This window comes from Tupaia chinensis, unplaced genomic scaffold (assembly GCF_000334495.1).
Source record: "Tupaia chinensis unplaced genomic scaffold, TupChi_1.0 Scaffold000477_1, whole genome shotgun sequence".
NCBI lineage: Eukaryota > Metazoa > Chordata > Mammalia > Scandentia > Tupaiidae > Tupaia > Tupaia belangeri.
In genome coordinates this window covers 3,425,936-3,439,887 of record NW_006159986.1, presented here as the reverse complement: position 1 = coordinate 3,439,887, position 13,952 = coordinate 3,425,936, and the positions used below count along the sequence as shown (strand labels likewise).

The window sequence follows — 13,952 nt, the reverse complement described above, 5'->3', positions numbered from 1 at the left end:
TGTTTTTCAAACCACTGAGGCCAGAATTCAAACCTTAGTCATTCATATGGAATCCTACTTCTCTCACACTGTGCTTGACCAGGCCAGCCAGGGCATTGTTTTTTTGTTTTGTTTTTGTTTTTGTTTTGTTTTGTTTTTTTAAGTCATAACTCAAGATGTTACCAAAGGTGTCCGAGATGTTGGGCTTCTCTTTCACCAGCCACAGAAGTAGCGCTCTCCCTGGCCTCTAAGACCAGTGGAGGTCAGTGGCGTGTACAGAGCTGGGCTCATGTGATAGCAGTGTAATAAGTCAAATCTCAGGAAGCCACAGGTGCATTACATAGCCATTTCCCATTCCTCAGCTAATGGTGTCTTTTTCTGGAACTCCTGCCGTGTTTAATTGGTAGGCTAGTCTCGGTGCCTTACCAGGTCTTAGCAGGTCATGGAAAATGTCAGTTACTTCTGTGGAAGAGACATTTAAAAGGTCTGGCAATCAGCCCGTCAAACTGGAGGGGCATTTTTTACAGTACCGAAATAGGAGTAAACCTGTGATTAGAGTCTCCTTTTCTATCTCATTTACCTACATCTCTCAGATCAACTGGTCTTCATGGGAGCATTTGCCAGCAGCCACCACCTTGAACTTGATCCTAACGGTCGCTTACTAATCACACTTTCACTCTGGGTTGGAGCTAGCCCTGCATGTTTATGTCACTCTAGGCTTCAAAGCTCTTTCCTGTTTATCTCACTTGATATTTTCTCTTGTGTAATTTGATTTCTCAAGTAATCAAATAGGTGCCTTTACATTGTCTTTCCTAAGGCAGTACTTCTTGGGTGACTCTGTGACAAAGGAGCTTTTTTTCCTTTAATTACTTTCCACCCAAAGCAGAGCATCACTTTGCTGGTTGGGTACAAGTGCCGTGAGGCCTGTCTTTCTCCTGGAGTTGCTGAGAGTTTATTTTCTCACTGCTAGATTAAGGACTCCTGTTCACGAAGCATCTTAACAAAATGTGAGTCTCTTGTTTGAGCCGTGCCACTTCCCCTGGAACGACACTGAAGACCATTGCTGTTTGTGTCTGAGCACTGTGTTGCCCTGTATTTCCTTCTCAGTTACATGGACACAGAACAGTATGAAGAAGCAGTGCGGGACTATGAAAAAGTGTATCAGACGGAGAAAACAAAAGGTAAAGGAGTTTGGGAGCATCTGCTTCTCAGGGAACTGTGTGGTCTGATTTAGAAGTTCTGAACTGAACATACAGGGCACTTTGGATTGGTCACCAGCCAGGAAGAAGTGAAACAGATCGTGGGTAGGGGCATGAGGCATCTATTTTCTGGTCACAAGCCCTCCCTATCATTTTCACTTCCTTTTCTGTGTGACAGGATGAGGCCGATATGAGGAAACCTAAGGACCTGAGTGATTTTTTTGTTTATTTGTTTTTATTGCTAGTAGGCGTTCACCAGAGAGGGGAAGAGGGAGAGACCTTACCCCCTAATGGGGCAGGGTCATACTGCAATCCCTTCTCTTCCTTCTCGCCATCCTGTTAGGATTTTAGCCAAATACACATACAGTGTTTTTCAGGCCATCAGGGCCAGGATTTGACCTGCACTTGGCCATGCGGGATCCAACTCCTTCAGCCACTAAGCCACAGGGCTGGCCCAATTTCTTTCCCTCCCTTTCTCTTTCTCTCCCTCTCTCTTTCCTGTCTTTTCTTTCATAGTTTGCTATAGGGCATGAGTACTCGCTGAAGAGTCAGTGACGGAAAGAGAAAGAAATCACCCCCCCAGGGGGGATAGCCACCCTACAATCCTTTCTTCATTCTCCTTTTAGGATTTTGGGCACAGACACACATGTGCCCTGCGTGTTTTTCAAGCCACCAGATCCAGGACTTGAAATGCCATATGGGATAGTTGGCCATATGGGATCCAGGTGCCTTAACCACCATACCACCTGTTGGCCTTAGTTTTGTTTTTAATCTTTAAGAGCACTGTAAAATCTCCTGGTACGGGTAATAAGACTTCTAGCTCCTAGGCAGCTAGACTGGGACCTGGCAAGGGAAGCCTGACTCAGATTTGTCCATTGATGCCAGACGTTTCCCTCTAGAACACAAACAGCTCCTTAAAAATGCACAACTGGAACTGAAGAAGAGTAAGAGGAAAGATTACTACAAGATTCTGGGAGTGGACAAGAATGCCTCTGAGGATGAAATAAAAAAAGCTTATCGGAAACGGGCCTTGATGCACCATCCAGGTAGAGCTGGTGGGGGGAAGGATTGTGGGGAGAGTCCATGGGGCAGGCCCCTGCCAAAACATGGTCCAGAGCAGAAGCCTGGGAGAAGCTCTTCACTTACGAACAAGATATTGCCAAGTTCCCCTATTTGGTACTTTTGGGGAAGTATCTAATTCCAAAATCAGACATCAAGTGATCTTTCTCTTAAACTTTACTTTTTTTTTTTTTGGTAGAGGTTTTCGCTATAGGGCGTGTGCGCTCGCCAGACAGAGACAGAGACAACAAGTGAGAAATCACCCCCCAGGGGGATGGTCATGCCACAATCCCTTCTCCTCCATTCTCCTCTCGGGATCTTGGGCACGCACGCACACGCGTCTGGCGTGAGTTTTAAGCCACCGGGTCCGGGACGCGAACCGCGGGCAACTACGTGGGAGTCCAGCGACATAGCCATTACGCTAACTGCTGGTTCCCAAACTTTGTTTTCTTGAGGCTGATTTCATTTGCGTTCTCTTTAATACTCCTTATAGATCGGCACAGTGGAGCCAGTGCCGAGGTTCAGAAGGAGGAGGAGAAAAAGTTCAAGGAAGTCGGAGAGGCCTTTACCATCCTCTCTGATCCCAAGAAAAAGACTCGCTATGACAGTGGACAGGACCTGGATGAGGAGGGCATGAATATGGGTGGTGAGTTGGTTGAGGCCACCTGGGATGAGTCTGACAATTGTGGAATAATAGAATTTTGTCTAAAGACACTCCAGAGGGAAAGTCTGCACATAATCAACCCTTGATGCACAGTGGCTTGTAGTGTTCCCTCGATGAGTAGCTAAAAGTGTGTGTGGCACCATGTTGAGTGCTGGAGCAGAGATGATTCGGATAGGTTCCCTGACCTCTAGGAACCCATAGTCTAGGGGTTTGCTGCCCCTGTTCTCATCCTATATGGTTCACCATCAGATTAGATTAGGTCCGAACCTAATTGTCTGAACCTAAATGTAGTCAAGCGTAGCAGGTTCACAGGGTGCAAAGTGGGCTCTAAAGAAATGAGCACTAACAAGGGAAGGCTTAGACCTACAGAACAGCATGGCTCTTCAGGGACCTGCAGGGAACTCACTTGGTCTAGGATACAAGGGTAGGGTGCTAGAGGCTGGTGGTGATGAGAGACGAGGCCGGCAGGTAGCTTGATCAGACCCCAGAAGACTGTAAGGGCCATGTGTAGAAGGGAATATGGGTTTTATCCTGTTGGCAGGAAGGCCTTTTTACCGAGCTCAGAGCATATACTGATATTTATGTATCAGGAATTCCTGTCAACCCTCAGAGATTTTAATTTCCCCAAAAGACAGCATGAAGCCTGGGAGAGGCTCACTGTGGGCTTCATCAGAGCTAGCAGGCCCTGAGCTGTGCAGATCCTCATCTCTAATGCCAGCCCTGTTCAGTCTACTAAGGAAATCTCTTGGAGTTGTTTTTTTTTTTTTTTTTTTTTGAGAGGTTTTTGCTATAGGGCGTGTGTGCTCGCCAGACAGACACAGACAGACAGAGAGATAGAAAGCGAGAAATCATCCCCTAGGGGGGATGGCCATGCCGCAATCCCTTCTCCTCCATTCTCCTCTTGGGATCTTGGGCACGCACGCACACGTGCCCAGCGTTTGGAGTTTAAAATAAGAATGATGATAGTATATAGATAGTCCAGCACCCTCCAGTTCAGTGTGTTTAATAAACATAGATTTAGCAGTAAGAAACACGTCGCCTTGCCCAGTAGTTAGAAGAGCTGTAAGGAGTCAACAGTCTTTGAAGAGTTTTTTTGTTTGTTTGTTTTTTAGTTTCTTCTCTGGGCGAGAGAGACAGCTTTCCCAATAGGGGCTTGAAACAATCCATCCAGAGCCTTCATCAGCCCTAGATCAAGGGTGCACATGTGCCAAGCATACATACTCAGGGAGGTCTCTGGGCATGAGTCTGATACCCTGCCCTGTTGGTCAGCTTCGCAGCGCATTGTGTTTTACCGCTGCACCACCATCTGGCCCCTCATAGTTGTTTTTTGTTTTTGTTTTTGTGTGTGTGTTTTCTTAGTATTTGCTATAGGGCACATGCACTCACCAGAGACAGAAAGAGGGAAAATGAGCTATCACTCTTCTAGTGGAGATGACCACACTGCAATCCCGTCTCCATTCTCCTCTCAGGATTTTGGGCATCCACGTGCACACACCCAGTGCCTTAGCCCTCACACCACCTGCTAACCCCCCTCAAAGAGTTGAAAATAGGGGTGGACCAGATTTAGGCTCTATAAATACATTTGTGATGACAGTGCAGAGGGGGTTTGGAGGGAGGAGAGAAAATACAGAAGGAAGACATAGAAGGTAAGAAATAGGGACGGGTTAACAGGCACCTTTGGGAGATCATGGTAGACTCTACGGGAGTTGGTTGTCGATCCCTGTGTTGGGGAGAGGGAAGGACTAAGTTGAGAATGACTGGCACAGCTCTCTGGGGGCCATGCACTGAGCTCAGCAGGGAAAACTAGCATTCAGGCAGATAGGCAGAGAGGAATTCACTTTTGGATACAGTGTGGCTGTGGGATCAGCTGGTAGTGATCAGTCCTGTGCAGCCTAGGAAGTCAGTCAGGGCTAGACCAGCAGACCTTGGCTGGGTGGGAAGAGCATAGCCCTAGAGTCAGACAGGAATTGGCATTTCTAGTTCTGCTGCTTTGACTGAACATGGGGCCTTGGGCAAGTTCCTTGATTCCCTACATAGTTTGTGGTGCTGGTTTTGTTTTTGGTTTTATTTTCTTCAAGTTTGTTTCTCAGGAGAGATGGGAGGGCACCCTCCATAGGATCTTGCCATACCGTGATCCCTCTCCCAGGCCTTTCAGCTTAGCCAGGATTGCAGGTACACCCAGTATGCTCAGGTCAACCTGAAATCTAAACCTAAGCCTCCCTAGGCTCTAGTGTCAGCTCCAGTTGCTAGACCCCTAAGTGGGTTTTGTTGAGTATAAACTAGAAATAATACCTGCCCTGGTAAGTTGTTGCTCCAGTGAACTGATAAAATGTATGCAGAGTACCCAGTGCTGTGATTAGTGCCTAGGAGGTGCTAATATTGCCAAAGCTTTTGTTCTAGTAGACATGCTGGACAGAGTAGTAGACATAGAATCAAATGGATACAGTAAGTCAGAGACTTGTTTTTATTTTTGGTAGCATTTAAATTATATATTCTACCCTTTCAGTAGCATCCTCAGCCTGATAAGGACCAAGTATGAGAGAAGTCTGTCAGTAAATGCATGCAGCATTCCCTGTTGTTGAGAAGAGGCCCTATAAAACAAGCTTGGAGAGAGAGCTTTCCTTTTGGACTGTGGATGGAAGGATCAGGGACTGTACCCTAGGAATGGGTTTGAGTAGTATGTTTGCATTTAGGAGAGGAGGGAAGTGATACTGCCTGAGCTTTGGGAGACCCATTCGCAGCATTACAAGTTCCTCTTCAAACACTTCTAATTTTCCCCCTTTTTGTCCCTTCCATGTTACTTGCCCTGCACCACAGATTTTGATGCAAACAATATCTTCAAGGCATTCTTCGGTGGTCCTGGGGGCTTCAGCTTTGAAGGTGCGTATGCCTGCTCTTCTTGGGAGGTTCCCAGATCAAAAGCTGACACTGAGTCCCCACTGTGTAGGTAGGATGAAGGGCCCCAGACACACGGCTTTGGGACCATGAGCATGCATCTCTGCAGAGTCAGGGAGGTGGGTCTCTAAACTGCCCAACACCGGGGCTTCTCTGCCTGCACTACACACACATAACATGCTCCCTTGTGCTCCCTAAAGCCCAGGCTGTTTGATATCTTTAGTTTCTTTGTGCTTGAGGTTGAAGCAGCCTGTGAAGGCTTTTCCGTCATCAGAGTAAAGTGACCTTCCCTAGAAAACTCAGAGCCAGCTAACAAGCCCTCCTTTTCCCTTTCAGCATCTGGTCCAGGGAATTTCTTTTTTCAGTTTGGCTAATGAAGGGCAACCACCAGAACCCAGAAAATGCAGACTCTCTCAGTTTAATCTTGAATGCGGACACAGTTCTCCTCCCTTCATCATGTCTCCACGTACTTAGAACAGTTCCGTTTTCTCAGTTGGATACCCCGTGTCTGTGTGATAAAATGTATGCAGAGTACCCAGTGCTGTGATTAGTGCCTAGGAGGTGCTAATATTGCCAAAGCTTTTGTTCTAGTAGACATGCTGGACAGAGTAGTAGACATAGAATCAAATGGATACAGTAAGTCAGAGACTTGTTTTTATTTTTGGTAGCATTTAAATTATATATTCTACCCTTTCAGTAGCATCCTCAGCCTGATAAGGACCAAGTATGAGAGAAGTCTGTCAGTAAATGCATGCAGCATTCCCTGTTGTTGAGAAGAGGCCCTATAAAACAAGCTTGGAGAGAGAGCTTTCCTTTTGGACTGTGGATGGAAGGATCAGGGACTGTACCCTAGGAATGGGTTTGAGTAGTATGTTTGCATTTAGGAGAGGAGGGAAGTGATACTGCCTGAGCTTTGGGAGACCCATTCGCAGCATTACAAGTTCCTCTTCAAACACTTCTAATTTTCCCCCTTTTTGTCCCTTCCATGTTACTTGCCCTGCACCACAGATTTTGATGCAAACAATATCTTCAAGGCATTCTTCGGTGGTCCTGGGGGCTTCAGCTTTGAAGGTGCGTATGCCTGCTCTTCTTGGGAGGTTCCCAGATCAAAAGCTGACACTGAGTCCCCACTGTGTAGGTAGGATGAAGGGCCCCAGACACACGGCTTTGGGACCATGAGCATGCATCTCTGCAGAGTCAGGGAGGTGGGTCTCTAAACTGCCCAACACCGGGGCTTCTCTGCCTGCACTACACACACATAACATGCTCCCTTGTGCTCCCTAAAGCCCAGGCTGTTTGATATCTTTAGTTTCTTTGTGCTTGAGGTTGAAGCAGCCTGTGAAGGCTTTTCCGTCATCAGAGTAAAGTGACCTTCCCTAGAAAACTCAGAGCCAGCTAACAAGCCCTCCTTTTCCCTTTCAGCATCTGGTCCAGGGAATTTCTTTTTTCAGTTTGGCTAATGAAGGGCAACCACCAGAACCCAGAAAATGCAGACTCTCTCAGTTTAATCTTGAATGCGGACACAGTTCTCCTCCCTTCATCATGTCTCCACGTACTTAGAACAGTTCCGTTTTCTCAGTTGGATACCCCGTGTCTGTGTGAGTGGGTGAAGGAAAGGGAGCCAGCACCGAAGACGGCGGGTAGGGGAGGGAGGCGGGTGGTGGACAGGGAGGCAGCTTGTGAAGTTTTGTTTTACTGTTTAACTTTATTAAAAAAGAACAAAAGAATAAAATGTTTGACCCTTTCTGGCCCTTTGCTCTGGTGGCTGCTTTGTGTCACTCGAGTCAGTGGGCCAGAGCCAAGCTCCCAGCCTGGACCTGATCCTGACATGGACTTGAGGTTCAATAAGCTGCCACACGGAGGTGTGGGCAGCTGGGCCTGGCAGCAGGTGGGTGCTAAGCCTACCCTGTGTTCAGAAAGCATGTTTGGGGCTGGCTCCCACATGGCTAACCACACAATTCAAATCCTAGACCCAGCAGCTTGAAAAATATGGCGGGCGTGTGAATGAGGGTGCCCAGTATTGTGACAGATGGAGAAATGGAGGGGGGGAAGGTTTACAGTGTGACCACACCCTATTTGAGGGGTGCTTTCTCCTCCTCCTCTTGCTTCTTTCTGGCCAGCACATACCCCCTCTGACAAATTTTTAAAAAGCAAGCAAGCAGGCTCTGGAGCCAGCTGGTAGCGTGGTGGTTGAGGCAACTGGATCCCACATGACTGGCTATGTGGTTTGAGCCACCCCCAGACCAGATGGCTTGAAAAACACGCTGGGCGTATGTGCGTACCTGTCTGCCCAACCCAGAATCTCAAAAGGAAGAGAAATGGAGAAGGGATTATAGGATGAGCATCCTTCACTGGGGGTACTTTTTTGTTTTCTCTCCCCCCACCAAGTACACAAATTGTCTGGCAAATTGAACAAACAAAACATCGTTTTCCAGTGAGGTCCACCATAAACTACTAGACACACACAAGCATAGGCATGTGATAATTTAGATGGGTGTTTTTAAAATTATTAATTATTTATTGTTATTTTTTTTTAATTCACCAGAGAGGGAGGGAGAGAGAGAGAAAGTGAGAAAGCAGGCTGCCAGGTTTAGGACTCAAACCATGGTCGGCCATGTGGGAATCCAATGTCTTAACCATCATGCCACTTACTGGCCCCAAGATGGATGGTTTATGCAGGTTCTCACAGTTTTTTTTGCCAGCGCAAGCTCAAGAGATGTGAAGATGAGGAAAAAGTCCTGTCTTCTGGCCCCAGACCCTTTCAAAATGGGATGGGTATTTGCAGAGCTTGGGTGTGGTCTCTGCTGTGAGGCTTACACAGTTGGAGACTCCATTCTCAGCACAGGCTCGTGGCTGTCTCCACCACCTTCCCTTCCTGTGAAAGGAAGTAGCGATGCAGGTCATACTGAGGAGGGTAGAATTTTAGTGCTGAGCCAGCAGGTGGCATGGAGATTAAGGGACTGGATCTCACATGGCCAGCTGCTTGGGTTCTGGACCTGGTGGCTTGAAAATCACCCTGGGCATGTGTGCATGCATGCCCCAAATCCCTAGATACTGGAGATGGTATTGCAGCAAGGCCATCCCTACTGAGGGGTGATTTTTCACTATCGCTCTCTCTGGCAAGCATATGCACCCAGTAGCAAAAAACAAGAAAGAAATGTTGGTGCTTCGGTTGTAAAGGTGGCCTGGGAAAGGCCTTGAACCAGAAGAGTACTTAGGACTCCTTTCCACCCTTTTGCTTCCTGCCTTCCCTGTGCTATCAGGCCATAGTGTGATACGGATAGAGTTGGCCTGGCAAGGACTCACTCTTGCATGTTGGGTTTTTGCTGTGTGAAAGGCACAGACTTGAAGGTGGACCTTCTCTGAGGCTGAGGAATACTTTTACCAAAATCTCTGGGTCTTGCTAAGAAACCTTTCTGCTTGGATCGAGCCGGGACACCTGTGGGCTTGCTGCCCTAGTTGATGGGGGCCGAGAGGCTTCGTGCTGTGCGTCCCTCATATCCACCAGCCCCCACCTTGTGTATGAGTCCTAGGCCGGCCTCACTCCTCTCTGCCTCATGAAAGCCAACACTGTTCAGCTGCCTGGCCTCACCACAGCTGTGCCCAGCCAGCAGAGGGGAGACAGGACCGACAGCCCCGAGTGTGGGCCAGAGCCAACCCCAATATGCCCAGCCCTCACCCAGGGAGGACTGAGCTGAGCATAGGAGGGTGAGAGACTGCACACGCCAGGATTAACATGATTTATTTAATTATCAGTCTTACAAGTTGCCAAGATTGGGCAAAGCCAGGACAGTAACTTAAATCCCAAACACTTCTGTTGAGTGTCAACTGATTAGCAAGGCCCTGTTACTAGTAGGAGAGGGTGTGGAGAGGGCACCTCTGGAAGCACAGCACATGGGGCAGTGTTGCAGATCCCCCCTCCCAGAGGCAACAGATGGGAGTGGCCCTTACCAGTCAGGGACCCACTCTATTGGCTCTTGGTACCCACCAAACCTCTTTAGTGGAGGCCCAGAGACCTCCAGAGGCACCACTGAGGCAAGGTGGGCAGGCTGACAGCAACCTGGAGTCCCACGTGCTGCCATGGCCACTGCCTTCCGCACAGGGAGCCATGCCACTGGCCAGGACAGCCGGCCCACCTCCTGAGGTAAGACCAGCAGCCAGCCTGTTTGTTCTGCTTTCCTCCCTAGTTATCAAGCTGTTACCTGGTTATGGTGTGGAGGAGGGGCAGGGACTCAGGACCAGAGGTGGGAACCCCTTCTCTACCCTGGTAAAGAGCTCCAGCCTTCCTGGGGCTCTGCTGATTAAGAAATGGGATCAAAGCCACCACTAGTTTTCCATGGTGATGGTCACCATGCCAGCCCCATGACCTTTTCCTTCCATCAGCAGGGTTTGCACAGCTTGGAGGTGTTCCTCATCGCTAGCCCAGCTCTGGACGGAGCAAGGCTGGGCTAACTGGTGCCAGAAGCGGGGCAGGGCGGGGGTTCTGGCCTCAGATCTGGTCTAGGTTCCTGAATAGGGCCTACCCATCCCCCTTGTATTGAAAGCTTCAGCATTAGAGGGGAAAAGGGCAGGCAGGGAGTGGCAGTTATCTTACAAGTTTTAAAAAAGTTACAGGTAGGTTAACTTTGAGTAAAAAAATCTTAAAGATCAAGTGGAGGGCATGTTTCCCTCTCCGCCCCTTCCCTTCTGAAGAGTGAGAGGCAGAGCAGTAAGAGCACTCATATGATGGTGCAAGACTGCAAGGCACCCCCCTTCCGGCTGCCATGCGTGGGCACAGGTTTGCCCTTCCCATAGTATCCCGTGAAGATGGCCTTGACCTCCATCTTCTTGGCCAAGCTCAACATCCAGCGCCCATTGCCCAAGGAGTAGAGCTTGCCCCGGCTCAGCTCGCCCACCTCCTCGCCTCGGCTGCCCCCCTTCTCCTGCCTCACAATATCTAAGAGGTCGATGCCCGTCTGCACAGGCTCCACGTCAGCCGCACAGCCAAGAGTGATGTGTGCACGGCTCCCCCGGGGTAGGCTGTCAGTGGGGGACACCTTGTCCACGTCACTCGGCCACAATGGCAGCTCCTGCTCACTCAACTCCACCCGGGCCCCAGCCGTCTTGGGCGTCACAAAGAGAGCAGAGATGGTCAGCGTGAAGGCCTTGCAGTAAGATTTCTTTACCACCTAGGGAAAGCAAGAGAGAGAGAGAGACAGCTGGCCTAGGGTGGGCCACATCTACAGGAGGGGATGTCTCAAAGGAGTGAGCACACCTGAGCAGAGGTCTATGTGAGGTACATCACCCACGCCTGCAGCACCCTGCCTGTCCATGGACGCCACTCAGGTGCAGGCTAGGAAAATAACAGTGGCCAGAGGCAGGACAGCAGGTTAAACCTGACTTCTAGCTTCAGAACCAGACTCCCGCACTTACTAGTTTCAGGGCTTAGAGCAGGTTGTTAACTCTGCGCCTTGGTTTATTCATCTGTAAATGAGGTACCACTGGGGCCTACCCCCAGAGAATTAGAGGAGGATCCAGTGAAGAGCTTAAACAGTGTCCAGCACATGGCAGGTACTACCATTATAACTACTCGGCTCACCTGGTGTTGGACAGACCTGGGGGGCGGGCAGAGGCAGGGCAGACATTTCCTGACCAAAACCTACTCTGCACCCTTCAGTCCCGCCTGCTGGTATCTGATTCTCTGAGAAAGCTCTCCCCCATCTGACCTTAAAAGCATCTATTTTTGTTCACAGTCCCCTGCCCCAACAGTGTGTGGCATGGAGTTAGGTGTTTAATAACTACTGCTAAGCGGATGAATAGAGGCGGCAGTTGCAAGTGTTAACGTATTCATTCATTGAACTCCGCTAGAGCCCTGGGAACACAGGAGTGAGCAAAACTGAAAACTCTGGATGCTTCTGTGTGTGTGGAGGGGTGGGGTGGGGGTCAGACTAGTGAACAAATAGGTAAAACGGCTGCCTTAGCCTAGGAGAGGGAAGCGGGAGGCGGGCAGGGGGCTGCAGCTGTGTGGTAGGGAAGGGTCTGGTCTTCCTAAGCCAGTATGTTTCACCATTGCGTGACACTGCCTCACTCTAAAGCAAGGCCAGGCCCCAGGCCCCTGGGGTACCAGACTCCAAGCCTTTAGAGCATAACGCAGGCTCAGAGAGGCCAGAACAGACACCTGCTGCCAACCAGTGGTCTCCGTGAATCTGCAGGAGAGCCACTCCGTCCAGGCCTGGGCAATGAGTACACAGGCCACACTGCCCGGCAGGCCGCTTGGCACAGGCAGCAGAGACCAGCCTGCCGAAGGGACAGCTGGAGGGAGGCCGTGTCTCCTGAGCACCTGTCCAGTGTTTGGCCCCTGCCTGGCACTTGGTACCATCTCTAGGAGATGCTGTGGCCCCCTTGCCCTCCCACCTCTGCCAGGTGTCCAGGGAAGGACTCACCTCCTGCTGGGCGTACTCATCGGCCCCAGCGGCCTTCCCATAGTCACAGAACTTGGTCGTGCAGTGCAGCATGCCTGGAGGTCTCTTGCCAAAGTAGGTGACCAGTTCGAGCTTCTCCCTGGGCTCATCCCCAGGGACAACTGTATGGGGGGAAGGGGACAGTCAGAGCACACCAAGACCACAGAGGCCTAGAGGAAAAACCTTGGACGTTAAGTTACACATCAACTCTTGAGCAATCCAGTACAATTCACTTACTTCTTGGTTGGTCTGTTTACATCTCTTTCCCAAACTCTAAGGCATTTGTATTTGTAACCCAGGGGCAGGCAGCATAGGGCACGGGAATCTGAGATGTACCCGTGTCAACATCTTAAAGGGGAAAAGCAAGTCATGAAAAGTGGGGTGGAAAGAAAACAGTGGGCTGGAAACCATGTGGTAGGGTGGAAAGAGCCAGAAAAGACAGTTAAGATCTCAGCCCTGCCACTTGCTAGCTGTTTGGGCTGGGGCAGGTGATTGACCCTTATCTGTCAGTTCAGTACGACAGCTGGGGTGTTCATTCACCCGTTTCCCCAGGCCCACTCTATTCATAGCTCCCCATTTCACGCAGTACCACAATAATACGCACCTTGCAGATCTGACGTGAATGAGAGCCTAGAAGGGCTAGGTGCCAGGAAGGGTCGTGAGGCACATGTGCTAACATTACTGCTGTGGCTGGTAGACCCGAGGAGGGTGGAGTATCTGTTACTTCATTTTCCAGACTCCAAGCTTTATGGCTGTCTTCGGGAGTCACTAGCTTTTTCCTGTATATTCCCAGAGCCCAGTCCCTGTGAGGGAACTTCCCTCACCCTGCACGGGGGAAGAAGGCCTCTACTCCGAGCAGGCCTTGTTCCTGGCCCGTGGTATCTTTCCTGCTATATCCCAGTCAGACAAAGATTCTAGTTTTTGATGGCAAAAGCAGCTCTGAGCATCAGCCCATCACTGGGACAGTGCCACCAGCAGCCCTGCCCTTAAGGGCTTTTCTGTCCAGCTGTGTACAAGTGCAGAGATGGCTCCTGACCAGGGTCTGCAGAGGCCACAGTTCCCTACAGTTGTTTTTTTTTTTACTTTATTATTCATTTATTTTATTTTAATTTGACCAGAGATGGACACAGAAAGAAAACAAGCCGCCAGGGCCTGGACTTGAACCACGGTCAGCCATGTGGGAGTCCAGTGCCCTTAACCACTACTCCACCTGCCGGCCCTCCTGCAGTTTGAGCTCTAGGAGTTGAAAACTCTCAGAGTTCAGGCCACCAAATTCTCATCCCAAAATTCTTTGAGAACTCATACAGGCAAATACCTACCTCTGAGTAATATGAACAAATACAAAGCTATTTCAAGTATAATTAAAAGTTGGGGGGAAACAAATGGTTAAAGACATGGATGATGAGCAGATGACAACTCCCTAGCAGGCCATCACTGTAGGAGAAGGAGGGCCACTGAGACCCTTCTGTGTCCCAAACCTACACTACCTCTGGAGCAGAAGCCCTTGCCAGGATAGAACATGCTGGAGTGGACAGAGGCCAGGGCCCAGCTGGCAAACCCCACATCCCTTCCGGACCTGTTTTCCCATCTGGAAAGTAAGGGGGTTTTAGACCAGATCGGACACTTGTGTCCTCTGGAGTGCACTGGGTAGCCCAAGATTTGGGAACCACCCCAGGGAAGTCTCAATAGTTGCAGTTTTTGGGGTTTTTTTTTTTT

General features: G+C 49.6%; 2 protein-coding genes across 3 annotated transcripts in view; one reads left to right on the top strand and one right to left on the bottom strand.

Moving 5' to 3' along the window:
* Positions 1-6,297, top strand: part of DNAJC7 (DnaJ heat shock protein family (Hsp40) member C7) — a 49,590-nt gene extending 43,293 nt beyond the window's left edge. For both annotated transcript variants that reach the window (XM_006156000.3, XM_006156001.3), the window contains exons 10-14: positions 1,087-1,160; positions 2,078-2,224; positions 2,731-2,883; positions 5,719-5,781; positions 6,133-6,297. In XM_006156000.3, the coding sequence (XP_006156062.1) occupies positions 1,087-1,160; positions 2,078-2,224; positions 2,731-2,883; positions 5,719-5,781; positions 6,133-6,170 (475 nt within the window). In that variant the 3' untranslated portion in view covers positions 6,171-6,297. The remainder of the gene's footprint in view (positions 1-1,086; positions 1,161-2,077; positions 2,225-2,730; positions 2,884-5,718; positions 5,782-6,132) is intronic.
* A 3,224-nt stretch (positions 6,298-9,521) lies between these two features.
* CNP (2',3'-cyclic nucleotide 3' phosphodiesterase) overlaps positions 9,522-13,952 on the bottom strand; it is an 8,076-nt gene continuing 3,645 nt past the window's right edge. Inside the window, 2 exon segments of the mRNA XM_006155999.2 lie at positions 9,522-10,964; positions 12,219-12,358. Coding sequence (XP_006156061.1) covers positions 10,515-10,964; positions 12,219-12,358 — 590 coding nt within the window. The 3' untranslated portion in view covers positions 9,522-10,514.